The sequence below is a fragment of the Emydura macquarii genome, unplaced genomic scaffold (genome assembly GCF_026122565.2).
Source record: "Emydura macquarii macquarii isolate MOO-44397 ecotype Brisbane River unplaced genomic scaffold, CSIRO-AGI_Emac_v2 contig_1451, whole genome shotgun sequence".
In the NCBI taxonomy this organism is placed as follows: domain Eukaryota; kingdom Metazoa; phylum Chordata; order Testudines; family Chelidae; genus Emydura; species Emydura macquarii.
In genome coordinates, this window is record NW_027131588.1 from 14,912,317 (window position 1) to 14,938,378 (window position 26,062).

Below are 26,062 nucleotides of genomic sequence, written 5' to 3' on the forward strand. Positions count from 1 at the left end.
ACTTCTTAAATAACTTCTTGGCTTTTGAGATGTTTAATTTTATGAACTGATGTATTAAGATTAAGAGTATTAAATGTATCTAAACTTCAGAAATTAATTTACAAATGTAATAGCATTTTTAACTATTGCTGCATATATCTGAGGTATCATCAACAAATGACAAAAACAATGGCACCTCTTGACATCTATTGGAAATTATGTAACTTTTTTATATAGTGCCACAGTACTTTTGCCTGGGAAACAAAGGCACAGTCCCAACCCTGAGAATTTCAATGTAGGCTATGGATTTTGAAGACTGTCAAATATTTTCCCATTACTGTTTGACAAAGGGAGTTGATTAGGGGGCTGCATATGTGTGTGTACAAAGAAGAGTTTGCTATTTTTAATAGCACCTTTCATCCAGATAAAATCCCAAAGGGTTTTATCACCTGACATACGAATTACTGAAATGCAACCAAATGTGTTTTTTAACTTCCTGTTTGGAATCGTTAATGAAAATACAGACTAGACTGTGCTTCAGTCTTGAATTATGAAACAAACAAAGGATTCTGTAGTTTGTCTTCTCACCATCGAGCACATACTGATCTGTTGGACATCCAACTCCATCAGGTTAAACGCAACTGACTACAGGGGACCGAAATGAAGTGTTTGGAGTTTATAATGCTATTTGTTAGTTTTCAAGTATACAGCAATTATTGCTCATGAGACAAAGGCCTTTAGAAAATATTTGTGGTGGTCTGATTTCTAGGTGAACAAAGACTTTGGCTCAATTTTCTCTACTCTTCTACCTGGGGCCAATGCTATGCTGGCAGCCCCTGAGGGGCAAACTGTCCTAGATGGTCTGGAATTCAAGGTTGCCTTAGGAAACACCTGGAAGGAAAATTTAACAGAACTTAGTGGTGGTCAGAGGTGGGTGTGATTTTTGTTATGCTTTGTTTTCCTTTCTATCTTGTGCAGGGGATTCTGATGACATAGGTCACACAGATTTGGCCCTCTTTTTCCCAGGGGTAGATTGTTTTGCTTCCCTTAAGTAAAATACAGATGTATCTACCAATCCACCTTTAACATCCAGAGCATAAAATATAAACTGCTGAGCTAACTTTTATGTATCTACATAATGGAGACATTCAAGAACAAAGAAATTTAAATCATAAATGAATACTCTGCTTTTCACAGCAATGAAGATAAATTGTGCTTCTGCAGAGAAGTGGCATAAGTGAAATTAATTGCAGGAGAATTGCAATAACTCTAAAATAACAGATGGTATTGAGGAATTGGTAATACTAAATATTCCCCTGTTTGTGTTGCAGTCTCTGGCTCCTAGATGCAATGTGTTCCTCCCCTGATTCAAAAAAGTACTACCATGGCACTGAAAGCTCCCTACCCCTCTAGTAAATTAAAGAGGGGAATAAGTTGCTGTGGAGAGAATACCATTCTCTCTCTGCCAGAAGCAATGCAGGGTCTTTTAAAGATGGATGTGGAAAGTGGAGAACTAGAAGAATGTTGTTGGGCTGAAGCGGGCTGAAGGAAGCAGAGGATCCTCTGGAGGGAAGGGAGAGAGAGAATGCTCCAAACATAGCAATATAACATAGCAATGTAGACCAGTGAGAATGCAGCAAAACTCAGTTGGAGTGAACAGTGTGAACTTCAAAGTACCAATCCAACCAGTCAGGTCTCAAAGTTTATTGTATATTTTGCATTAAGTTTTGAGCAGCAATCTGAGTCAATCAAGCGATGGTATTAGCTATTTGTCTTGTGGCTCCAGAGCGGCTAGTATCTGTCTACATTCAACAGAATCTCCTTGCTGCTGCAAAACTGCTTTGGTGGCGCAGCCAAAGGGGAGAGGAAATAATTTTTTCCCCTGTAGTTTGTTAAAATTAGCTATCTTTTATTCTCTTTTTAGATCCTTGGTGGCTTTGTCCTTGATCTTAGCCATGCTTCTCTTCAAACCTGCTCCAATATACATCTTAGATGAAGTGGATGCAGCTCTTGATCTTTCTCACACGCAGAACATTGGACAGATGCTTCGCACTCACTTCAGACGTTCCCAGGTACGATCTTGCAAATATCAGTTTGTGGGGGGCTGTTTGTGTAGTTCATTGTTCTCCGAGAGAGTGAGCATACGACTGGGGAAGTGCAAGGTGCTTAGATAGTTCATATTCAGAAGGCCTAAAACATGGAGGTCCCAGAGATTATTCTGCAAACTGTGAAACATTTTTCTAAAGTCCTGTTCACCCCTTTCCTCTCACTTTCTAGTGTAAAACTCTCATTACTTTCCTCATGTTTTTCTTTGTAACCAATTGCTGTAGTTGCTACAGAGCTGTTACGTAATAGCGAATGGGAAGAGTTCTGTCCATGAATTCATCCATCTATTCAGATCAGGTCCACTCTTTAAAAAAAAGAGGTTTGAGGACCCCGGTTTAAAAGTATAACTTCTGGTCCTTTATTTTGGGCCCTTATGAAGTGTGCCAGGAATCAGTGGAGAGAATATTCGTATTACTTCAACTTGAGCTGGAAAACATGTAGAGCGGGAGGAGTTCATTCTTCTGGTGATCCTGTGTGTTCGTGTAGAACTGAAGGGCCCTTTATAGGCAAACCACATAAACAGAATCAGTATGGGTCTCGCACTCTCACCTTGCTTCACCCCAGCTCCACAACCTGGTCTCTGTCTTCCTGTTACTGAGACTAGACTCTCACCTGCAGTTTGAGAGCACTGACTGTACTGCTTGTACTGGCTGCATGTGAGAAGTCTTTTTGCCTAGTGCTGAGCAAAGTGGCTGGAGTACCTGCTCCTGTGCTCCTACCTGAGTTGCTAAACAAATGGACTAGCTCCTTCTCCTCTCCCCCCAAGTGGGAAGGACTGAAGAAGAAAGAACTAAATCTTCCTTCCTAACCTCCTATCTGTCAGTGACAGGTTGTTTCTTTATGGTTCGATCTGAAATGAAGGGGCCTTGTTCAGCATCAGCAACATAATTTGGGATGGCCTAGCACATGGGCTTACCTTATTTTTTTGCCCCAGGGTGGATTGATTTAAATCAATGATTTAAATCACCAAGAGAAAATCATTGATTTAAATCAAGTTTCCCACTGATACTTCTTCACAGATTTCTTAAACAATGGTGTAGATCTGATCACTAAAACATGTTAACTTTACAACTCAATACAGCATTTTACAACATCTAGGAGGGTATACTTTGTGTAAAATTTTAGATAACTTGATTTTATTAATTTAGGAAATAGTATATAATACTCATTACCTGTGTCAAGCTGCAGATGCAGCAGCAGCATATTAGGAATGGTAAGAACTAAATCACACACCCAGACAATAGCACTTCTATTTTATTAAACTAAATCTTAAACGTTACAGAAATGTTTCACATTTACAATTGCAGCAGTCTCCTGAGTTGCCAGCTGATGGCTGGCCTTAAACTTTTTTTTTTTTTTTTTTTTAATTTTCAAATTTTATTAACTCTAACAGACAAGTCATCCCAACACTAAACGTACCCTGTCCTTAAAACTTCTACAACTAGCTCTCATCTTCCCCACTCTCTCTGTCACTTTTATTCATGGACTGAAACAGAAATACGAGTTTTCTTGCTTTTTCAACTCCCAGTCGATTTCTTAGCTTGGAGTGAATAATACCAAATGATGAAAACATTCTCTCTACGCCTGCAGAGGAAGCTACTGCTGTGAAAAGTTGGATTAGCAACTGAAGGAACTCTGTTTCAAGGTGCTTGGCTAATGATTTCCACCAATTCAGGGGAGTGACTGTTCAAAACATCAGTTAACATGTAGTTGACATGTTTTTCCTTTTTACCCAGGGAGGGAATTTCTTCAGAATATTCCCAGAGAGGGTCTTTCTTACGCCCAGAAGCCATGACAGTTTTTCTGTGGCAAAAGTGTGGGGGAATATAGGAAGTTGTGTGTGTACTGAATAATGTCTTCCCTTTTTCTTTCCAGTCCACTCCACTGTTTCTTTCTATTCTGCCTCTGTCCTTTGTCTTTAAGACAGTGTCTTAACTAACTCCTCTGCCTTGCTTGGCCCAACTCTACTACCACATAAGCACAGAACAACAACAATCCTATCCAGCCTGTGTCTTTCTTTGCACATGTGACTTTAGTCTGCTGAGAAACTGAAACAGAAACTGAAAGCCCAGAACTTTCAAGAAGCCAAGAGCTGGTAGTTAAGCTGGACAGATGAGACTTTTATGAGACTTTAAGTGTAAGCTTAGCATGTTTGTGATGAGATTGAATTGTAATTGTTTTTTAAACGAGAGAGAAATTTAATATTTTACTGATGATTTTAAAAAAATCTGATTTTATTTAAAAAAAAATCATTGATTTTTATCCACCCTGTTTTGCCCAACCAAAATACCCCAACCCTAGAACCAGGCTTATCTTGTCTGTGTGTTTTGGGCGGGGGAGGTTATGATGTCACTGTTGTTTCAGGTGACGTGTTCAGAACATTCTGCCCAGGGCAATAATCAGTTAGGCTAAATGGAGCAGTGCATGTAAACCGTTGCTTTTAGACTGTCTCCATTAGCTGACAAGGCTGTATGAAAGGCTTATCAATCGTCATTTTAAAATCTCTATTGTCTCTTTACATTCAGATTATGGTTTTCATGCTGGAAACATTTTTTCTTTCTTTAGTTCATTGTGGTATCCTTGAAGGATGGGATGTTCAACAATGCAAATGTCCTCTACAAGACCAAGTTTGTAGATGGCGTATCTACCGTGGCAAGATATACTCAGGCACAGAATGGAAGTAATGTATCTGCACAGCAAAAAGCTGACAAGGCAAAACCCAAGGAGAAGAGACCAAGACCCTACGTGGATGGTTGAAGAGCAAACTTCCACCTGCTGCACTTTCTGTTGGAATGTCCTGTTTCTTGTCCTCGCTTTGAAGAGACTGGAAAGGCAAAGGGCATTATAAAAACCCAGTGCTAAATTTCCAACTTAGAAAAAATCCCTGAAGTGATCACAAGGGAGTCAGTGAATACTCTAGCCAGTTATATTCTCTGTGTTTTCTAATTGTAATTCATATTTAAAATTCTCCTAACACTTGGTTTTCTAAAGAGAAATCTGGACTGAATATGCACGCTTTTCTGCCAGAACTTGTTCCTTTTTAGACATCTCCTCTGTTTTATCCTAATTACCTACCTTTTTGTTTCACACCAGAATTTCTAAATCTGTCCTCTTCACTCAGACAAAGCATTGCCATTATATTGACTGGAGCCAGGCTGACCAGGACTGGTTCTATGTTTGTCCCACACACTATTTAAATGTTTTCCTCTGTTTTTAAAATCTTTTCTTTCATCATGATTTCTTGAAAACAAGAAACATGTTCTTGTATTCTGACATCATGTAAATGTGTGTGAATTTTTTCTGCGAGGTAAGAGACTAGGGACTGCAGGCTAAGCGCTTTTTTGGAGTGCTTGTATCAAAAGGCAATCCAAATACTTATGAGAGCACCTTGACTGCTAAAGAATACAACATAAAAATGAAATGCTAATGTGTGTTTATTGTTGACTTTCTTTTAAAAGCAAAAGAAGGAAGGTAACTTCTTACTCTTCTAAGCTATAACTTTGGTACAGTTGTTAACATTGTCATGTTAATACTTTTAATTTTTATATCGTCAATAAATGATTTTAGGTAAAATATGAAGCCTCACTTCACTTTTGGTTTCTTCTCTCACCTTGTTGGTAACCATTTAACAGGGTGGCATATGACCATGATTGGGCAAATGTAATTAAGTTTGAGCGTCTGACTTCATTTCTTAAATTTTGGTCATTAATCATACAAACTGAATATTTGCTCTGTATGCAGTATACGGTTGTACAGGGAGTACACAATTTGGATAAAGCCAGAGTCAACCACCCTGGGAAGAAAATGAGAAATGATTAACCAAAATATATCAGTGAAATGTTCTGTCTATATGAGCCTCTATTACCACAGCTCAGGACATCAGAATATGAAAATACACACACTGGCTATTCCCCTATTAATCCTTGCTGTGGTCAGGGCCCCCACATGGAGGGGGGAGGTACACTTTACCAGGGCCCGAGGCTCTGGGGGGCCCAGCCCATGCTGCAACCCCCATTACCGTGAGGAAAAAAATTTACATGGTTCATGAGATTGAATGTATGGGATGAGGGATTGTGGTATGTGTGTGGGAGGGGGCCTATGTTACCTGTGGGCCTGGAAAAATTATGCTTGGGCCCTGGCTGTGGTAGCCTACCTAGGCTCAGATGGGATAAGAGTGAGCAAACATTTAAATCCCTTTCAGCTAAACCTCTTCATACAGCTACTGTTTTGATCAAGCTCAGAGAGAGAAATAAAGTACATTACTCAGACTGGTCTTGGGTCAGTCAGTTATATACTTTGTCACAGCCATTGTCTAGTTGAATTAAGCAAGAACAAAGGGAAAGATACCTAAAAACCATCTGAGTCTGGATCAAACATTTTGGTATGACTTAGTTCTCTTCAAACTGCTGCTCAAAAGCGGCGTTCCCTCCAAACTGCAGCTTTGTGGGGGTGGTATAGGATGTAGTGGTTGTCTTCTATGGCCTTTAATGTTTGTTGTTTCTGGAGCTTTCAGCTTTGTGTATAGCTGCTGGAGGGAAAAGGAGCGCAGTAGAGCTGTTCCCTTGAACAGAACAAAGTTGCTTATCTCCTGTCAGAAATGGCACAGAGGAAAAACCAAATGTTCCATTGTATCACTCCTGGTGTGGATCCCTTTGAACTGGTTATGCTGTTAGTATGGCGGTGCCTGTTCAACAGAGCACCACCTCGCTGTGACAAGTTCACTTTTTTAGCTCATGGAAATTAGGCATCTGGTAACACCGACTGGCAATGGGCTGAGCCTCAGCAATAAAGTGAGCAGCTCCCAGTTACATGGCTGTAGAAAAGGTACCTATTAACCCTGTTTCTGGCCAGGTCAATGTGCACCAGCCCAGTTCTACAGCAACGGTGTCTTGAATGGTACAAACCATGGCTGGCCCCAGCTAGCTCCTTCGTCTCCCCTTAACTGCACCTAAAGCTAACAGGTAAGAGATACAGAGTTTGCACTGAACAGGAGTAGGAAAGGAATTGTTTGGAATGCGTCAAAAGCTAGACCGAGTTGATTGACATTGAACCACAGAAAATGAAGCTACCAGGCCAGGCCACCACTGTCTGCTCCCATGGCCAAGGAAGCAGGCAATGCCTCACTGGTTGGATCATTTCAGATAGTTGGGGGCTTTACCCCTTTCAGGCGTCTGCTTTGTCTTGTGTACCCCAAGTTTCACTGCCCTTAAAAAAACTACAAAAGTCACAGCACACGATTCCTAAAAAAGTGCTTGCTTGCTCATTGGTCTGTATGAAATTTTAGTTTGTACTGACTTCGCTAGTGCTTTTTATGAGGGCTCTGGTAAAAGAGCTAGATCAGATCATGGCGACACCCCCCCCCCCGGCAGCCCTTGGCAGAGCCCTGCGTGAGAACCAATGCTGTAAGATGCTCTGCAGCACCTGGAGAGCGTAAGAAGTAATCCTGCAATAGCTGGTACACTAAGACCACCAAGCATCTTGTTTCTTTGAAAGTTAGAAATCAGAACCAGCTCCCAAGCAAGGGGGGGGGGCCCCCACTATGGGTGTTTAGGAATGACCCAGGGATTCCCAAAGCTGAATTAGGGGCCTAGACGTGCTCTGCTGTGAACTGAGACAGATAGGTGCCTTACAATGCAATCCAACCTAATCCCAGTGCTGCTAGCGACAGGGATGTGGCCTAAGGCCTGCCTTTCTCGGGGATACAGTGGGGTTGCAGGCAGTTGACTAGCTAGGGTTAGGGAGCCACAGCGAGGAACTTGCCCCCTGGAAATTGGGCAGAGGAGGCGGTGCAGCTGTCAGCCTTCAATTTTAGCCCTACTGTTAGAGCACTCGCCTGAGATGTGGAAGTTGGAAATTCAATCCCCCCTTAGCACGTCTGTGAACAGGTGGCTCGCCCCAGCCTGCTACAGGAGATTCGGAGGTAGGGCTCCCACAATCGTGCCTCTTGCCACGCTTTACTCTGGATAAAAGTGGGTGATGCAAAGGGACTTGACACAGGCTCTCCCAGCGGGGAGCCCTAATGCCGCAAAGGCATTCTCGCTGGCTCAACGACTGGTTCTGTATTTATCCACAAGGGAGCAGTCATTGGGCCCGAGAGAGAGTGTGGGACTGACCCATATTAGGGCACCCTTCTGGGCAGGCTAAAGGTACCATCAAATGGCAAAACTCATCAGGCTCATGGTCATGATTTAGTTCTGCTCATCGGCGGATGTAACAGCACCTGGGAAAAATGAAGGAAAGTCCCCAGCTGGCCATACTCAGCTCAAACTCACCTAGTTTTGTCATGTGGGTGACACACAGCAGGTGCAGGATCCCAGGCTGGTCCTCAGGCACTCTTTCCCCATTATAAAACCCCGAACTAAATACCAGTTCAGTTCTCCATGCGTCCTTATCAAGCACAGTAGGGGATAAGGAAACAAGGAGAACTGAACTGGTATTTAATTCAGGCTCTCTTAAAAAGGGTTCCATACTGGAACTTGTTACACACAAATTGTACCTTACAGGAAGGGGCTCAGCCCTGCCTTTGCTGAATCTGTGTCACCCTGCTAACCTCCGCAGGCCAGAAATGGAGCCTGTGCTAACTGGCAGTCAGCCAGCTGCAGGGACCATGACCCGGAGCAAAGCCCCTATTTGAAATAAACCCTCTTTATATTCTTTAGAGTAGCTGCGAGACCAGCCACAGGCTTGAACTGCTCCTCAGTCCCGCAGGAGTGTGTTTGACTGGTTCCCACACCCACATCCATATATGCGTATGACTCCTGCCTAACACTCAGGCCAGCATTGGACAGTTGAAATGTTGACACGTTAAATAGGGAAAAAATTACCAGTTGCTTCCAAGAACAGGTCATGCACCTTTATTTAATGTTACCTTTGTGGTAAGTGGGAGGGTTTTCTTTCACTCACTCCATTTACATACTCCAAGATCCAAGTACAGATTGCAACGAATTCGCTGGAGACCTCGCAACATTCGAAAACTTTTCGTAATATACATCCATTTAAGCAACAGCTTGCAGGTTAGAAGGAGCGCCAGTGGCAGACATGCACACCTCGCTCTCGCTATACAAAGCAGCATTGCAGCAGCACAAGAAATGCCCTTGGCGGGCACAGTACAGTGTGTTTTACATAGTGCAATCACTTTTAGAGGAAAAACTCTAGGAAGGCCACATCTATTTTTTTCCTGTCAAGTTTACACATGAAAAGAGGGGCGGGGATCAGACCTTTGTTAAATTTCATATCAACTTCTGTGCAAGTAGGTTCTGTGTATAGGCACATGCTTTAGAAGAATTCTGAATCCGTACTTTTAATCGTTAAAAACATATTGCTTTATGAGTCAGAGAGATTCTGTTACACTGTCTCGAGCTTCCCAGGCAGCCGGGCCCCAGGAGTCAATCCGGATGTCAATAGAATTTCTAGCACATGTTCTTCTACGGACCGTAAACCCTAGCGGAAAAGTATCCATTGTTAAGGCAGCCAGCCCCACTGCTCTATCTCCGGCTAGACAACAATCGTAGGTACTGCCTCAATACGCACGCCCCTGCTGAAATCCAGCTCCCAGAGACTTCGAGCGCTTGGTTTCCTGTAACTGGCTGTTGCTTTGACAAAGAACCAGTCAGCCAACTGCTACAGCAAAGCAACACGGGGAATTCTTCTCTCCTACAAAAAGGAGCTCTTGTGAAAAGATTTAACGGAAGGCAAGTTTTGTTTGTTAAATGGTCTCATCTTATGCAAGTGATTTGCCCAACAAGCTTTTCAAGTGTGCAAGTGTGCTTGGTACTCCAAACAATGTAAATAAACAGCAGCTCCCTGCCACGAAGTAGTAGATCAAAATGTTTTAGCACCGGCTCTCAGCACCAAGGGACTCCCTAACATGTGCTAATGCATTAGCACCATAAGGTGAAGAGTCTTATTAGCTGAAATTTTCTTATCAGGTGGGTATTGACTACGCTATTCCTCCCCCTAGGGAAGTCGGACTATTAAACTGATAAAAGCATTGAACATGAAATAGCACAGACTTGAGGGAAAGGTAGATACCGAATACCCAATCCTGAATGCGCCCGCAGCACAGAGCTGACTGTTGGCAGGGTTATTTGAAAGATTCTCCCCCCCCAATAGATTAAGGGACTGGAGGGAGCCCTTAAGAAGACGACAAGTCTTTCTCTGCTGAACTCCAAGACTACGAGGTTGCCAACACTCATGATTTTATTTCACAATCAGCAAAGCGATGTCCGTTGAGAAGCTGTACCCACACTAAGGTTACAGTAGTCCTTTTACATTTCTAAAGCCTGTTGTCACAGCAGCCAGAATTACACCTTTTGTCTGAGAAGAGAAAATGGGGGGGATGGGGGGAAACAGGGTGACGTGGCCATTGAATCAAGTAGAATTTTTACTCCATGTTAATGCAGATATGGTCTTTCTTATTAAGTGCAAATTAAAAGTATTTGCTAGAAACCAGTGTGAGCTGGCGACTGCTGATATAGATTATTCAGTTTGTTACAAACACGGAGAAGTCTAAATTGTTACAGCTTTCCAAAGCGAGAACAGAGTTACAAACATGAAAATCAAACCTACTACTAGAAAAACGTCCATCATGGCAAACTGAACATTCTGGAAAAACGTTTTCTAGAAAAAGTTGTTGTTTTTTAAATTTTTTGCTGCAGTTGAGGAGTGTCATGCAAAACAACTTTGAGAAGAGCAGTGTTTCCCCACCCGTCCTTTCTTACATACCCAAACCACCTCCGTCCCAGACAGCTCAGTAAAGTGCTCTTTCATGTGCATACTTTCGGAGAAAATCATTGTTTAAAATTTGGGAGGCAGGGATCCAGTAGCTGTGAAGGGGGACACGGATTTACTAAATCCACTCTGAAGTCAGAGCTGGAGGAAATAAGTCAACAGTACTTTGCCTTTCACATTTCAGACAGTGGGAGTTGGCTCAGGGCGGACCAGACTGGGCTAGCAGAGATGGAGTTTTGGATGAAATCTTGTCCCCAGTGAAGTCAATGGGAGGTCTGCCACTCATTACAGTGAAGGCAGGATTTCAATCCTTGTTAATATAAATATTAGTTGCCCCCAATCTCCTGCAGAGACTTAAAGAATCCCTATTTGGGCACCATCCTTTAAGCCTCCACATGCAAAGTACAGTGAAATGAAAATAAGCATTTAACTTTCCAGTGCTGTTGGTTCTTCAGCCACTTTCGACACTTCTTTACAGGGGCATTTGGGATCTAAAGTAAAGTCAGTTACATCCTTTGCCTATTTTAAGAATCAGATGCCTCTTGCCCTTAATACTTCTTTTAGGTCACATACCTATAAGTCTTCTAGAGCCGATCATCAGAGGTATTTACTGACGCAACTATTTTTTCCACAACTTCAAAGTTGTTTACTAACCAGCTGCTTAAAACCATAAAAATACAGTTAATGGGGAACAGAATTTAAGGCATTTTTTATTTTGGCCAAGGAATGATGCATGCTACAGATTAATCTTCATTTCCCCACTGGTGTTCAGATCACACTGCACTTTTTGTTTTACATGGCACTTTGTTGTTGGTGTTTTACAATTTAGTCAAGGTTTTCAAGTGTTTTCTTCAATAAAGATGCTTTCTCTTGCAGTTCAGGTCTGCTGTCCAACACCATGGTAGTAAGCGAGCTGATGAGGAGCTCTCTGCTTTCCAGAGGCAGGCTGTCCCACTGCTTAGACTCTGCATGGATAAAAGGAGACAAACAGCTGCATTTTCAAATGAATGCCAGAATGATCCAAAGCAACCAGACCTCCGGACATGGTGAAACAGGGACTGCTTTGAGTTCGTTTGTTCCACGTCAATATTCAAGGAGGAGATTCCTGCAGGATTATCAACCATGTGGGCCAAATTCAGCCTGCCTTGCACAGATGCATGATCCACTGACTTCAAAAGGAGCAGTGCCCATTAAGGCCCGGATAAATGTGAATCACAGTGCTCAGCATGGGGGAAAGAAGGGATTGGGGGCACTTCTTTCTCACTGCATGAGTGCTCCAAGTGAATCCTGGAGTAGCCAGGAGAGCCGCAGGAAAAAGGAATACGCAGCTCCCTTCCACATGGAGCTAGAGCAGGAATTTAAAGGCTCAGAGGAGAAAGTTCACTAAAGAAAGAGCAACTTGCAGCCAGGCAGGATGCTGGAAGGAACACATCTAATTAAAGGGGATGGACTCCCAAACTGAGACCGTGTGGCTAAGTTCAGCACAGATGTTACAAGAAGAGGAGAAGCACTTCCCGCATCAGCAAAGCTCCTCCAGGGGACAGGCAGCACTTCCACCCATGCAGGCCATAGGCAGCATAGAGGGGCCAGAGCACAATGCAAAATCTAGCACCCTGAGTCTGAGATAGAGCTGAGAAAGAATCTCCATCTCCTGACTCCCAGGCCTGTGCTTTCTCCATCCAACTCTCCTTCCTGAAGGGTTCTCACACCACAGGGGGCACACCTGGTATTCCCGACCTTAGCTTCATCCACAGCTTCTTCAAGCACAACTCAGAATTTCTCCCTCCCCCTTTTCCTGCCTCCACCCCACCTCAGCACTGTCCTTCCAGGAGAGAAGGGCAACGGGCAGCTGGCCAACGCTGCTCCTAAATCATCCAGCAGCAGAGCAGCAAAAGGCATCTCTTTCTCCGCCCTTCCAGGCCTTGCGGAGTCTCAGACTCAGATCTTCTGCGTGATAAGCTGACAAAGAACCTCACCTTGAAGTCTGGTGAGCAGCAGTTCGATCACAGATAAAGCTTCCGTTCTGATGGAGGTGTAGCTCTTGTTTTCTATGGAGAAAGAATGCATTCAAAGCTGACTGTACATCAGTGGCACAAACAGAGCTTTAGCCACGTGCTGCCGCAAAGTACTTCAGCTTTTGTAACTCAGAACACTTTGTCCGTCATCTGATCAGCCCAGAAATCCCCAGAAAGCCTGGTCAAAGTGCAGGAACAGCATAGAGTCTGCACATTCACAGACCCCCTGCACCGTGTTAGATAAGCATCATGCATAACCTTCGGGTACAGTACCCACAGGACAACCATGCCACGCGTTAAAGAGGAATTGGAGGCTAACAAAGCAGGTGAAATTGCAGTACAATCGTATTCCCGCACAGAGATTTCTATTAGCTCATGTTATATGGGTTGTCACTGATAAGCACACGCCCAAAGTTACCAAAGACCAAGTTGTATTCCTAAGTCCATATCTCCTACAAGGGGCCAGCCCCGTGGCCCCTTTAAGCCAAGTTAAAAGGCTGGAGTATCATAAAGGGGCCCTAAGAACCCTGTATCTGTCCAGGGGAAGATTCCCCCAACACAGGCACTGCAAAGACCGCCATAGGGCTCCTTCCTTGGCCGTGGGGGGTTGGGAACAGGCGGGGTGGTCAAAGTGTCATGGGCAATACTATCTTCAACAGTCATTCCAAGGGAGGGAGATTAAAGGGAACTCCAGGTTGTGGGCAGATTACACTCAGCCTTCATTGAACATGTCCCCAAAAAGTCAGATTAAAATGCATCCACCAGCCAGCTCTCAGAAGACAAGCATTTAAACAAGCTGTTCATCACCAGCCACCTGCTGAGAAAATACACGTACCTAAAGAGTGTGTGACAGACGAGCAGGTTTCCAAGAGGATTTCTGTCAAAGCCCCAGGGTCCGAGTGCTCCTCTTCAAACAGCATTAACCTAGCAAATTGAAAAGCAACATGAGACTCGTGCTGAAGGAAATAAGCCACTCTACGGACCTGCTTGGCTTACTCTGAGGAATCAGTACAGCCAGCATAACTGTGCATTCGTCACAATTCCACGAAAGGGATCGAGCAAAGGCATGAAATAAAAGTGAAGCATACGCAGGAAAATTACCCTTGAAAATAGGCGTTCATGGCCTGTAGCACTCCAAGCTGCACTTTCCACGTACTGAGTTTCAGACGCTCACACATTAGTTTGCACAGCTCTTGCCAATAGCAGCCTGAAAACAGCAAAGTGGGTGTCGTTACATTACAAAGGGAAAAGGCATTCCCTACTTCACATTAATAACGCTGTCTATGCCCATGCTCCAAATCAGATCTGGCTACAGGCATTGCAAAGAGCTCAGAATATCCTCCTCCCACAAAGGAGCCCAAAGTCCTGGTTAATCCAGACAGGGCAACGCTTTCACAGGTGGTGGCCTAACGACAGGCAACTAAATCCACATTCTGGCATCTCAGTAAAAAGGGGCCTGATTATTCAGAGGTGCTGAGCTCCTGCAGTTTCCACTGACATCAGTGGGAACAGAGGGTGCTTAGCACCTGGAAAAACCAGACCACTTTTATTTAGGTGTCTTGATTCAGGCATCCCAAGTTAGAAAACATGGGCCTATATGTCCCATCACAACACTGCACACCTTTGAAACAGCTTGGTGCATGGCAGGACTCTTCAGTGAGTGGGTGAGTCCAGGCTGTGCAGTGTATTTTTGTTGGGGTGCAAAAGACAGTGCACCTTCCCCAGTCACTGTAAATAACTTGCCATAGCCAGCAGATTGCACCAACTGACTCCAAGGCTTCAAGCAAATGGCTCCTGATATTCCTCCACATCCCTCAACTTACTTTCCAGTTGAGTCCCTTTTTAAGCAAATGCTCTTTGACCCTCACGCTGCCAACTGTGCCCATTATTTGTCTGATCCAACTTACGCTGCGTCTCCAGATTCCTGGGCCAGGCCTTGCCCAAACTCTCGAAGGCACAGAGCAGAGATTCCATCCGAAGCTCCTTTTCTTTTTCATTCTCATCGTCATTCTTTGGTGAACCGGCTCCTACGCTCTCATGAGAATTCTGGGGCGGTACCAGGAAGTGGGATAAGACAGGATATTATGCTTTGTTTATTTCACAGTACACTTTCCTAACAGCCAGCCCCTGTATCTAGTCACTGTATAAATCTCTCACACACAGCATAGTGAGAGAACCTCAATTAATTGCAATTCTACTGCTATCAGGAGAAGAAATGAACAACGTTTCTATGCTCTTTCATCCAGAAGGACCCCAAAGCACTTTAACAACCTAGGGCCTGATTTTTAGAGGTGTAGTGCATTTGTCGTTCCCACTGATTTCAGCCCAAACTGCAGATGCTCAGCACCTGAAAAAAAATATCACTCAAAGGATTCAGATGTAGGGGGGGGCCACAACCAGTGGGCATGCACATCACACTGCACAACAGTGGGTTTGAAGGAGAAATGCTGTGAAAACAGAAACAACCCTGTTGTTCGAGACAGTGTCATGGGTTCTTTAGTTTCCTGTACAGTAACCAGGGACTGAGGTTTTCACATCTAACTGGAGAAACACCGGACACCACACGGAACGCAGCTTTAGCTTCACGGGAAGGAAGAGAAGCTAAGCCTGGACAAATCACAGGTGGGGATTGGCCAAACCAAGACACCCACGTGAGTTTACAAATGGGAGATGTTCACTCCTGTACTGGGCCAGTCTGAATAGGGAGAGCTTTTCAAATCATCAGCCCTCGGAAGAAAGAGCCACAGAGAGGTGAGTTCCCTGGGTCAGATTTACCACCACCAGCTGGTTTTCAAAAAAAAGCAAATCAAAAAGCCAAAGCGTCACCTTCTTTATCATCGGAAAGACAATGTCCGCCAGTTCCTGGAACCGGTCTTCCTTTGTCGCCTTCAGCACGTCTGCCGCACATCGGAGAGCTGCCATCTTATACCTGAGGTTCTCTTTGCGACACTCCTTCAGGACAGCCTGGACTACATCATTGACGCTGGGCTGATTCGGCACAGACTTCTGCAGCTCTGCACTGGAACAGCAGATGCACGTGGAAGGTCAAACACAAGTTACGCCCCCACTAGGCTGTTAGAGAAGCAAGCACCTCCTACACCTTGAACATAGGGACCCCCGCACCCATTACTGCCACAATCCACAGACTTCCCATCTTCTTTTAAAAAGGGCTAAACAAATTGGCTTACACACACACACACACACACACACACACACACACACACACACACACACACTTTTGCTAGTGCCAGTGAAGGGCTCGGGCTCTGACCGGGCCCTTCTCTAGGCCTGGCCTGGCCTGGCCGATTCTAAGTGCTCCAGACAAGATCTTCGAGCCATTCCAAAAACACCCAGTAATTTGCAAGGAAAAGATGCAGCCCTGAGAGGAGCTTCCCGGGGGCTCTCTCCTCTGGGATGTTTTTCCTCAGAAGAGGGCGGGGTTTCTTGTCATTTGATAGAGCCTGGTGCATTTACAAATGGGAAAAAAGGGAAATCCGTCTTCCAGCATATGTACATGCACCCTCTACTCTAACTATCACCCACATGTTCAAGCTCTGTGGCTTCATTTGTTCCCCCTTCTCCCACTTCCTTCCCTGTCAGTGTCTTTCTGTACCTGAGGTCTTCCTCAGCCTTGCAGCGTCAGTGGTTTCCACTTCCCTTCTTCTTCCATCCCTCTCCTTCCCAGACACACTGTCCCCACTTCCTGTGTTCTTCCTCTACCTCTGCACAGACTTTCAATACAACCCCATCACTTCCTCTCTCAATCCAACCCCTCTGTCTTTCCCATCCTCCAAATCCACTTATCACCCCACTCCTTCCACGCCCTCCCGTCCCTAGTTCCACCAAGGAGCTCTGCTGCCAGTTCTGGCTCCTGACCAACAGCCCCCAGCCCCACCCCCCAGCTCCACCCCACTGCCCATAGGCTTGGATCAGAGGGGAGGGGAGATAAAGTGTCTATGTCCCGTGGGAAATGAGGATGACACCCAGTTCCTACCCCCTCCTGCTCCTCTCTGGAAAGAGCAGACGGCAGTGAATTCTCCCCTCGGCATAACAAAGGTGGTGACCCTGTGCGAACGGGCCCAGTGAACCCCCGTTTGAGATCCCATGGATTGAATGATGTCTATGCTATGGGGATGGTTACCTGCATGCAGAGACGACGCTGGCAACAGCTTTCAGCAGCTCCTCCTGTGAACATTGAAACAAAAGTGGGACATACTCATGAGAACAACTTCACAGGGAGACGGTGCTTTCCTGCTGCACAGTTTTCACTGGTATCCCCAGCTCTGTGGCTCAGGCAAAGGCTGCAGAAGCATCCAAATGCCACCCCCCTCCTCAAGGGACACGTTCGTTCCATCACTCCACACTAAGATACGCTGGTTTGACCTCATCCTCCCCAATCAAGCGCTCTTGGCGTGATACGCTAGCTCACCAGATGCCCACACGTCTAAAACACTACCCAGCCTGATCCTGACGCACACTGTTCTGGGAGCATAGCTGGACCTCACAGTGTGTCTAAATGCACACTGCCGGGGGCTATAAAGTGCTCTGCGTGTAAAAGAATCTGGCTCTCACATATTTATTTATTTATTTTAACTCCACACTTACAGACGCTACTCGGTGCACTTATGTCCATTCCCTATTGGGCACAGCCCGAGTTTCTCTTTTCCGTCACCTTTAGTTTACTGTGGTTCCACGCCAGTGTCATTTAAAAGCCATGCACAAATCCCACTTGCTCTAAACCAAATAAGAACAAAGCAGTGGGGGTAGCCGAGCCATTAAACAGCCACATGTCCTGGCCAGAACACATCAGTGCCCCTCTTTGTATCACAGGAATATATAGGACAGGAAGGGTCCATCAACCAAAGCAAGAGACATGTGGAATCACACTCCCTGCAGAAGCGGGAGTGTTTATGTTCCATTTCTGGACTGGACACCTCAATCCACTTGGCCCCAATTGTTTCTTTACCTTTCCTGTCCACGTTCTTCCAGACAGACCTTGCAACAACGCAACAAGCACCATTCCGAGATGGGGTGGCACCAACGAACCAGTCTGTTTGGCAATAGATGCCATGGCAGCTGCTCCCTGGGCTTTCATCTTCCAAGACTGGGACTGCAAAGCCTTCTGGGTAATGGCAATCAATTCCTGCATATACAATCTAATGCCACCATAAGTGCCTGTGTATCAAACACAAAGAAACGCTGTAATTTTATGACATTAAAAGAACAAAAAGCCGGTCCTCAAGCAGGAATAAGAGTCTCCTCTTCTGGCTCCGAGCCGAGTTACCACCGGGGACGCATCATACGGCCAAACAACTGGGAATCATTCCAGCTCCTCCTTGCTGAAACCGTTTTGTTTGCTAGATCCTTCAAAGCTGATTTAAGAGGGTCTTTAATACATAACTGAATAGGAAAGTCAATCTCCAACCCATGATCTTGGGGGGCCTGGGATATTTCTCGTCAATTTCCAGGGAAATTTTATTTATTTTTCGTAAAAAATCCCAAATCTCTTACTATTTTATGGCAGCAACTCCTCAAGGCCTGGGGAAGATGTCAGCACACAGTAACCTACTGCCTGGCTGGGACTTTTGAAACCAGGACACTAAACAGCGGGGAAAGAGCTAGCAAGTCACTCACAAGGGGCAAATTACAGCTCCATCTTCATCCCAAGATATAAAGGCGTCGAAACTGGTGTCTAGAGCCCTCCTATTGGGTGACACTCACTCCCTGGAGCTAATACCACTAAGTGACCCCAAACCAAATGAGATCTCTAATCTCAATGAGGCTAGCACATGCACTGGGCATCAGCACCTGCAGAGAGAGCAAATGTCGTTCCAAGAAGCTCTTGAATGCCGGGGCCAAGATTTTCAAAACTATCGAAGATATTTTTACGTCTCCCCATTACAATAGTATCCAGCACCTTCCAACTTGCAATTCGTGTCTGTCTATCATGTGTTATCCCCACTTTGCATATGGGGAACCGGCACACAGACTAAGTGACTTGCCCAAGGTCACACAGGGAGTCTATGGGAGAGCAGGGAATGGAGCAGGTGTCTCCCAAACCCGAGCCTACAGCCCTCCCCACTGGATCGTCCTTCCTCGATAAAATGGCTGCCGAAAGGTAGCTGCCTACATCCTGATTTAAGCATCTAAGTAAGTGGTTTGATTTTTACAAGCATTGGCACCTAGCAACTCTCACTGGAGCTGCCTTGTCACCCAACCCTCCTTACAATATCTGCGAAGTGTGAAAGGTGGCAGGGTTTCTGGCAGGAAAGGGAGGCTTTGTTCATTTTGTTTTAAAAGGAAAAAAAGCATGATTAGGGTGACCAGCAAGTTCTATTAAAAACCACTGACACTATCACAGACAGTCCCGGCTCCAGCACATGGCGCACATGTGCACCCATGTATGGAATTCACACAGGAACTAGCACTTGAAGAAACTATGAATTCCCAGCAGCCCCAGCTATAAGCAAGCCCCTACTGATCTTCGGGTCAACTTACCAGGTGCGTTTTCCTGCCATACTTCAGTCCACAGATTAGAATCATCTTTCTCTCCTTTCTCCTCATCTGGGACCTCATGCATGCCCAGAAATGCCAGAGGCAAGACCTGTTTGGCATGGTTCTTTAACACATCTGGGCTGTAGCGCCCGATGGCGTGAACCGTTAAAGCACAGCCCATCCTATAGACTGGTTCTGAAGGACAAAGGGAGAAAACAATTACACAGTTTGGTCATTTGGAGCCAGAGACTCTCCCCCCCTAACTGGTGAGAGTCCAGAGTAACGCCACGGAAGCGGTGGAGGGCGTCACACCAGTGTTTTGGAGAGGGACAGCGGCATGTTTTACACTACTTAGTCATTCAGTAAATGTACACATTAGCACATTGCATGAATGGGGATGAAAAATGCTAGAACGCTCCTTCACTAGCATCTGCCCCCTCCCATGAGCTGGTTCCCTGCATCATATGGTAAGCTTGAAAAAACCACCAAAGCCTCATACCTTCCTTCTCCATGTACCAGCTGTTGAGCTTCTGCAGTAATTTCTCAGTGCTACTATCCCGGGAGGTCTTGAAAAATCAGAGAGAGAATCAAATCATTGAAGTACACGTAACCGTCCCTCCCAAAACCAATATAATAAATACAATTAAAAGACGCCGGCTCACCCGAACTAGATGCCCCATTGCAAATGCAAAAGACTTCTGCACCACGCTGTTGCGATCAGTCAGCCCACTGAGTAAAGCACTCATGAGTTTGCCTGTTTGAAAAGAGAGACAGGATTGAGTTGGCGTTTGTTAGCAGAATCAGACTTTTCCTGCTATGGATTACAGCACCTTGAACTTTTAACATCATTGTTGTTTTTGTACCAGTCCCTTTCTTTAGTTTGTTAATTGTACAGAGCAGGTAGAGTTTTATAATCCTGTTAAAAGGACTAGAAAACTCTGTCTGGCCCCAGGCACACACACAAATCTGAAACCAGGTGTAACTGTGGCATACCTAGGAGGACAATACAGCTGTTCTGCAGCCAATGATATGCACAACCATAGCCGATCTACAAGGGCATCTGGTTTCAGCACAATTGTCCCCCACCCATTAAAGTAGATTTCCTTCTTGTAACATAGACGAGACCTGCCCAAGGGTCCCAAATCGTGATAAAGCCTCGGATGCTCCAACAGCAGCAGTGACCCTCATTAGGTTGTCAGTAGGGAGCGAACACAAGACTTACAGGTCTAAGACCATGAGCCTCTACTGCCTGAGCTGAAAGAGCAGCTCCATTAGCCTGGAGGCAGTAGCAGACTCACAAGCCTCTCTGTGTGAGTGAGCCCCTACAGTGGAACAAAGACACACCTGGTCAGTGTGTTAAACAAGGTTTTCACACAGTTCGGCAGCACTGGTGAAGTCCCATTCCAGGAAGGAAACATGCTCTGGTTGTGTCGGGGGACAGCCCTGTTATACCTAGAATCCTGTGCGAATACACAAAAATGGATCCACGTCCACCCCAATCAACTTACCTCCAACGCCATCTCAAAGGCGGGGAAACAGCCTCGAAGGCTATGACCTGCAGACAGCTACTCCCCCGCCTTTCAGGTTTACATCCACTCCACCATCCGCAAAGAAATGATCTGAGGATATCCGCATTTGCAGATGTGGATATCCATGGATATAAAGTGGATATCTGCAGATTTTCAGGGATCTAGTTATACCCTTAATCCCTGGTCACGCTGGCAAAGGAAAAGGTGCTTGCAACAGCACTCAAAAGCCAGCTCTCTCTCGACTTCTTTAGGCACGGCAGGGAGAGGCACTGGGGCCCATTCCTGAGACACTCCCTCAACACCTCTCTGGACTTATCTGTGCAGTGCAAACCCTTTACTGCATGAAGCAGCGCCAAGGGACCATTGCATTTAGAGGTCCGGAGAGCACGAGGAGCTCTCTGTGCTGGCAACAAATAGCTAGAATGGGAAACATGCTAGTCATAAAAGCAACTAAAATCAACTTAAACCAAACCTTACCCGAGTACGGTGTTAAGTCCTGGGGACACTGAGTGGTTAACGACACAATTACACTAGCACAGCCTCCCTGAAAGGTTGCAAGAGAAAATGAATGTAGTTAGCTTATTCTACAGACTCCACCAGCTGTACAACAACGAGTTTACAGTCCACACACTGAAACACAGGTAATGTAGGTGAACAGGAATCCCGATCTGAAACGAGCAGTTTCTATCTGTTACAATTGCTGCTTCAGAGTCAAAAGCAACATAATAACGTTGCCATTGCAGCATTTTGCCTCCCCACTGCTGAAGTCTTAGTAAAACAGCACGCGTACCTTAGTACCCAGGCCTATTCCACTTCTGATCAGCTCACACAGCCTAGGGACGAGCTCACCCAAGACAGACACATCCAGATACTGCAAGCACTACGGAAAGGGAAGGGATGAAAGTGTAAATCTTGAGGAAGAGAGACTGAAGTCAGGTCAGTAGCATAAACAGAAAAGATGCTGTTTGCTTTCACTTCACTGCCCTTGGGAGCTTATTGTACGGTGTGCACTAATTTTAAAAGGATGCCGTCAGGTCCCAAATATAGATTCACTCCGGAGTTACAGCAACTGTGCACTGGGGAAACCCCACTGAAATCAACCGTTGCCCCACTGTGAAGCTGGCACATCAGAGCGCCGAATGGGACCCGCTGTGTTTTTAAGCAGTTATAAAATAAAAACGCTCTCAAGTGAATACATTTGTGGGTGTAAATATTGGTAAACATTCCCCTGCAGCCATGTGAAACCCCAACATCGCAGCACTAACGCATCAGAACCAGACGACGTGGAGATTATTTCCAGTTTCAATCATGTAAGATGTTAATAGCCAAGAGAAGATACATTTCCTTCCAAAACACACGATTTTTTTAAATGACCATGTATCTGTCACACCAGAAACCCCATCAAAAGCGTAGCATTCTTCTCCATTTTCTTCCTAGGGTTTCTGTAGTTTTAAGTCAATAATAAAAAAAGCAGCATTCCCATTCCAAGTTATATTGCTCACAGAGTCATGCGGACCATACAGAAACCCACCGATGATTCGACCGTTTAGCAATATTGTCACCCCGGGTAAGACTGAGCTGTAAGGCAGAGCCTGGAGTATGGCGTGGTGCATAAGCTGGAGGCCGTGTGTCTCAAGGACAGCCCTCAAGGCCAACACTTCCTGTGAGGAATTCGCTATTGCCCTTCACAGGGGACTCTGCTCCCCCCCCCAGCCAAGTGAAATTGCGTCCACATGAGCAGGGGATGCACAGAAGAGGGCTTCGTTTCCCTTTACACCAGATGATTTCACTGCTGCAGAGAGTCCTGGGCTCTGCTCTGTGTTCTCAGGGGGACCCAGACAGCGCCCACAGCAGGGGACAGCACTAGCTCCCAAAGCTGGGAGGAGGTGGGAAGGCACCAGAGCAGCCTCTTCTTCTCTCCCAGCTGTGGGAGGCAGCAGCAGCTGCTGAAGACTTTAGAGCACCAGCACATACACGGTCGTGTACAGCCTTTCACCCAGCCCCGCGGTGGCACGGAACGGCCCTTCAGCCCCAGCACCTCACACAATGGAGGTTTTATTAAGAACCGGAAATGAGAACCAGCTGGGACAGCCGCCAGCTCCAGCGTTTACATTCCTGCCGGGCTTCATGTCACAGGATGGATAAAGAGCTGTGCTCACAGCCCCATCCTCTGTAAAGACGGCCACAGAGTTCAAACTGAAGGGGCCACAGCTGTACGTTTCATTCAGACGGCAGCACCTCCAGTAGAAAAGCATCCCATGATGAGATGCCTGGGCATCAGCGAAGGCTCGAATCAAGAAAAAAGGGTGTGGAGTATTGAATAACCTACACGACTTCCAACAGCATTTGGATTTTCCCCAAAGGTTTCCAAATTAAGTACTGTCCTGGCCCAGATCTAAATGTCTAAAGCACCAAAAACCATTAGTCAGACAGGGAAAAGGGAAAAATGACATAGCTCTGAGCCAGCATCCAAGAGCAATTCCCTCATATTGTCTCCTAGGGACCCAAGCTGGGAACAAATTAGGAGTGCAGAATCCTAAGGCCAGTGGAGATAAGTGCTTCTCCTCCATGGTTGGCCTTAGCAATTAGGATCTTAAAAAAGTGGAGGAGTCCCTGTATGCTAGCATTCAGCATCCCCCTGAGATTGCTGGGTCACCCATGGAACAGTACTAGTCAGTCACCCTTAAGAACAACACACTCCTATGCTCTTCACCACATCTTCAGCTCCTCAGCTGGTGCAAAGTGTCACAACTCCACCGGCCTTGATGGAACATGACAATGGACACCAGATGAGGAGCTCCCCATGTGTCCGCTTGGCAGGTGCTATGAAGGAGAAGGAAGGCCAGTAGCTGCCTGTCTGTAATATTTGGGGTGGGGGGAAGAAGAAGAGAAGGCATTATCCAAATGAAGAGTTGAACAACAGCCCGTACGTGAGGAACTCTGACAATCAAATGAATGCCATGGTGCCCCTCTGATCATTATCCACCCGCCTGTAAGTTTACTTTAGAATCTTTCCCAAATCAAACACCTACCATATTAATTGTTTCCATCATGGGAGACGATTTAGCAGCACTGAGTCTTGCACTATCCATTGCAGCCTACAGGAACAGAACAAACAAAACAGATGCAATCTGAAGCCAGTAGAAAAGCTACCAAATCGAATGCATTTCCCCACTAACTTTCACCAGTGTATGTTTTCAGATACCTACAGGTAAGTAGCAGATGTCAGCTACGGGGCTTCGAGCACCTGCCTTGGGAGATTACCGTAGTCTAATACTCCTCTCTCTTAGGAAAGCCCAGGGTTTAATGACAATGATGAAAACACCCCAGTCTGATCTACACTGGAGCTTACACGGTAACTAGCCATGGTGCTGCAGCTGTACCATTTCTGGGAAATAGGTGCCATGTAAGTTTTTGTAGATACGGCCTAGATATTTACAGAGGTCTCTGACTACTCCATAATTTACCAACAGCTATTGCTTTTCTCCCCTACATGAAAGGTTGGGGGGCACAGGACATTTAAAAAAATCCTCTGCTAACTCCCTGGCTCTCTAATATAAAAAACATCAGGTAACAGTTCAGTAGATACATTAGCTAATTTCCTTAATACCCTGAGATGCCTTACACTCAGTTGCTGATTTGTTTTGTTTATGTCTGTGGGAGACTTAAAACTATAAATCCTTGTGAAATGGCTTTGAAAATATACTTCATGGTTGTTACACTTACTTTCTCCTGCTCTGTGGCACGGAGGCTCAAATAATTGAGAACCTGGGGTTCCAACACGCTTAAGGACTCCAGTAAAGCGGGAATGAGTTTCGGTGCGTGAGGTTTCAACATAACTCCAGCACTTTTACTGATCTTCACGAGAGTGTTAATGCTGGAAAAGAATGGAAGATCATCTCATCACAGAGCCTTTACAACGATCACCATTTAAAACAGCCCTTTCCCCAGGTGTAGCTTGTATGCTTTGTAACTCTGACAGAGCACCAGATTCACATCTGCTTACACGGGTGCGAACCTGGAGCATATCTGCGAATGGAATTTTTCTGTGTCTTCTCTACTTAACTGAGACCAGAATCTTGCCTAGTCTTGACTGATACTTACACATTGGTTCAGGATATTTTATCCTCTCACCCAGATTGCCTAGCATACAGTGTGTTACAAAGATAGTATTATTTAGATACATATGAAGACAGAAACAGCGAGCAACTAAATTATTAGATTATGAGACGCTATGCAAAATCAGCTCAGAAACTTCAGTCATCTCCGCACAAGTCAAACCGCCACTATTTAAAACAATATGTCCAATTGCATCACTCTGTTGCACTCAGGCTGCTTCTCTCAAACACATTCCATTTTATACCCTTCCTCAAACAGTTATTTTCCTAAGACATATGCTAATGGACTGTCACTTGAAAATCAGGAAGGTGAAGTGCTTTCAAACTCTCACAAGGAAGAAAATAATTCATGAGAGATTTGTTTCGGTTTGTTTTTTTTAAATCTTGCTGGATATTAATGGGATCATATTATTTTTGCAAAAAAGCAGTTTCATTTCAGCTTTTAGCCAGCTTCAGGACCTTGATTACTGCTTCATTTACTCCACCGGCAGAAGGATTACAAAATAATAATTAAGAACAACATGTGCCGTGCCGTTCTTTCATCTTAAAGGATCCTAAAGTGATACAGAAACTGAAATGTGTGCATTCAGCACCACTAAAATGCAGCCACCTCTGGGGAGTGCACAACCACCATAAAGAAAGCTGAAAAAGAGCGATGAGGAGGGAGGAGCAGTGGGGAAATGTTGGCAAAGGAGACACACGGGTAAATCGCTTCTCTTATGAAAACTACCATGAGCACTTTACATGTACACACAGAGCAGACACCTCCTCAGTTTGGGAGGACCTACAGAAGAGACTCACACACTACAAACTTCAGGGATTTGAACCTGGGCAGCTGCAGAGCATCTAAATATTCTGGAGCCCCACGCACATGCCATGGTATATGAGGCGCTGCCGACCCTACGCCCCCTCAGTCCCTTCTTTCTGCCAACTCCGGCGGCGGGGACGGGGAATGGACATGAGCAACACATCTCAAAGAACATCAGTTACTGGTAAGTAACTTTCTTTTCTCCTTCCAGTGCTTGCTCATGTCCATTCCACTATAGATGACTAACAAGCAATACCTTTGGAGATGGGTCGGAGTTACTGG

The 26,062-nt window shown here is 45.3% G+C and overlaps 2 protein-coding genes across 5 annotated transcripts in view; one reads left to right on the plus strand and one right to left on the minus strand.

Moving 5' to 3' along the window:
- SMC2 (structural maintenance of chromosomes 2) overlaps positions 1–5,404 on the plus strand; it is a 28,346-nt gene extending 22,942 nt beyond the window's left edge. Inside the window, exons 23-26 of one of the 2 annotated variants that reach the window (XR_010920764.1) lie at positions 749–909; positions 1,904–2,051; positions 3,961–4,222; positions 4,651–4,780. Coding sequence is in view for 1 of the 2 variants with exons in the window: in XM_067553215.1 (XP_067409316.1) it covers positions 749–909; positions 1,904–2,051; positions 4,651–4,842 (501 nt within the window). In the remaining variant the exon portion in view is untranslated. Of the gene's footprint in view, positions 1–748; positions 910–1,903; positions 2,052–3,960; positions 4,223–4,650 lie in introns of both variants that reach the window. The other variant, XM_067553215.1, reaches the window with a different exon arrangement.
- Positions 5,405–11,496: 6,092 nt separating this feature from the next.
- ECPAS (Ecm29 proteasome adaptor and scaffold) overlaps positions 11,497–26,062 on the minus strand; it is a 72,270-nt gene continuing 57,704 nt past the window's right edge. For all 3 annotated transcript variants that reach the window (XM_067553218.1, XM_067553217.1, XM_067553216.1), the window contains exons 35-49: positions 24,581–24,731; positions 23,887–23,952; positions 21,645–21,734; positions 21,332–21,398; positions 19,988–20,079; positions 19,825–19,891; positions 19,329–19,520; positions 17,797–18,005; positions 16,972–17,015; positions 15,657–15,849; positions 14,738–14,876; positions 13,932–14,037; positions 13,666–13,754; positions 12,792–12,863; positions 11,497–11,780 (exon numbers count right to left, since the gene is read on the minus strand). In XM_067553218.1, coding sequence (XP_067409319.1) covers positions 11,641–11,780; positions 12,792–12,863; positions 13,666–13,754; positions 13,932–14,037; positions 14,738–14,876; positions 15,657–15,849; positions 16,972–17,015; positions 17,797–18,005; positions 19,329–19,520; positions 19,825–19,891; positions 19,988–20,079; positions 21,332–21,398; positions 21,645–21,734; positions 23,887–23,952; positions 24,581–24,731 — 1,717 coding nt within the window. In that variant the 3' untranslated portion in view covers positions 11,497–11,640. The remainder of the gene's footprint in view (positions 11,781–12,791; positions 12,864–13,665; positions 13,755–13,931; positions 14,038–14,737; positions 14,877–15,656; positions 15,850–16,971; positions 17,016–17,796; positions 18,006–19,328; positions 19,521–19,824; positions 19,892–19,987; positions 20,080–21,331; positions 21,399–21,644; positions 21,735–23,886; positions 23,953–24,580; positions 24,732–26,062) is intronic.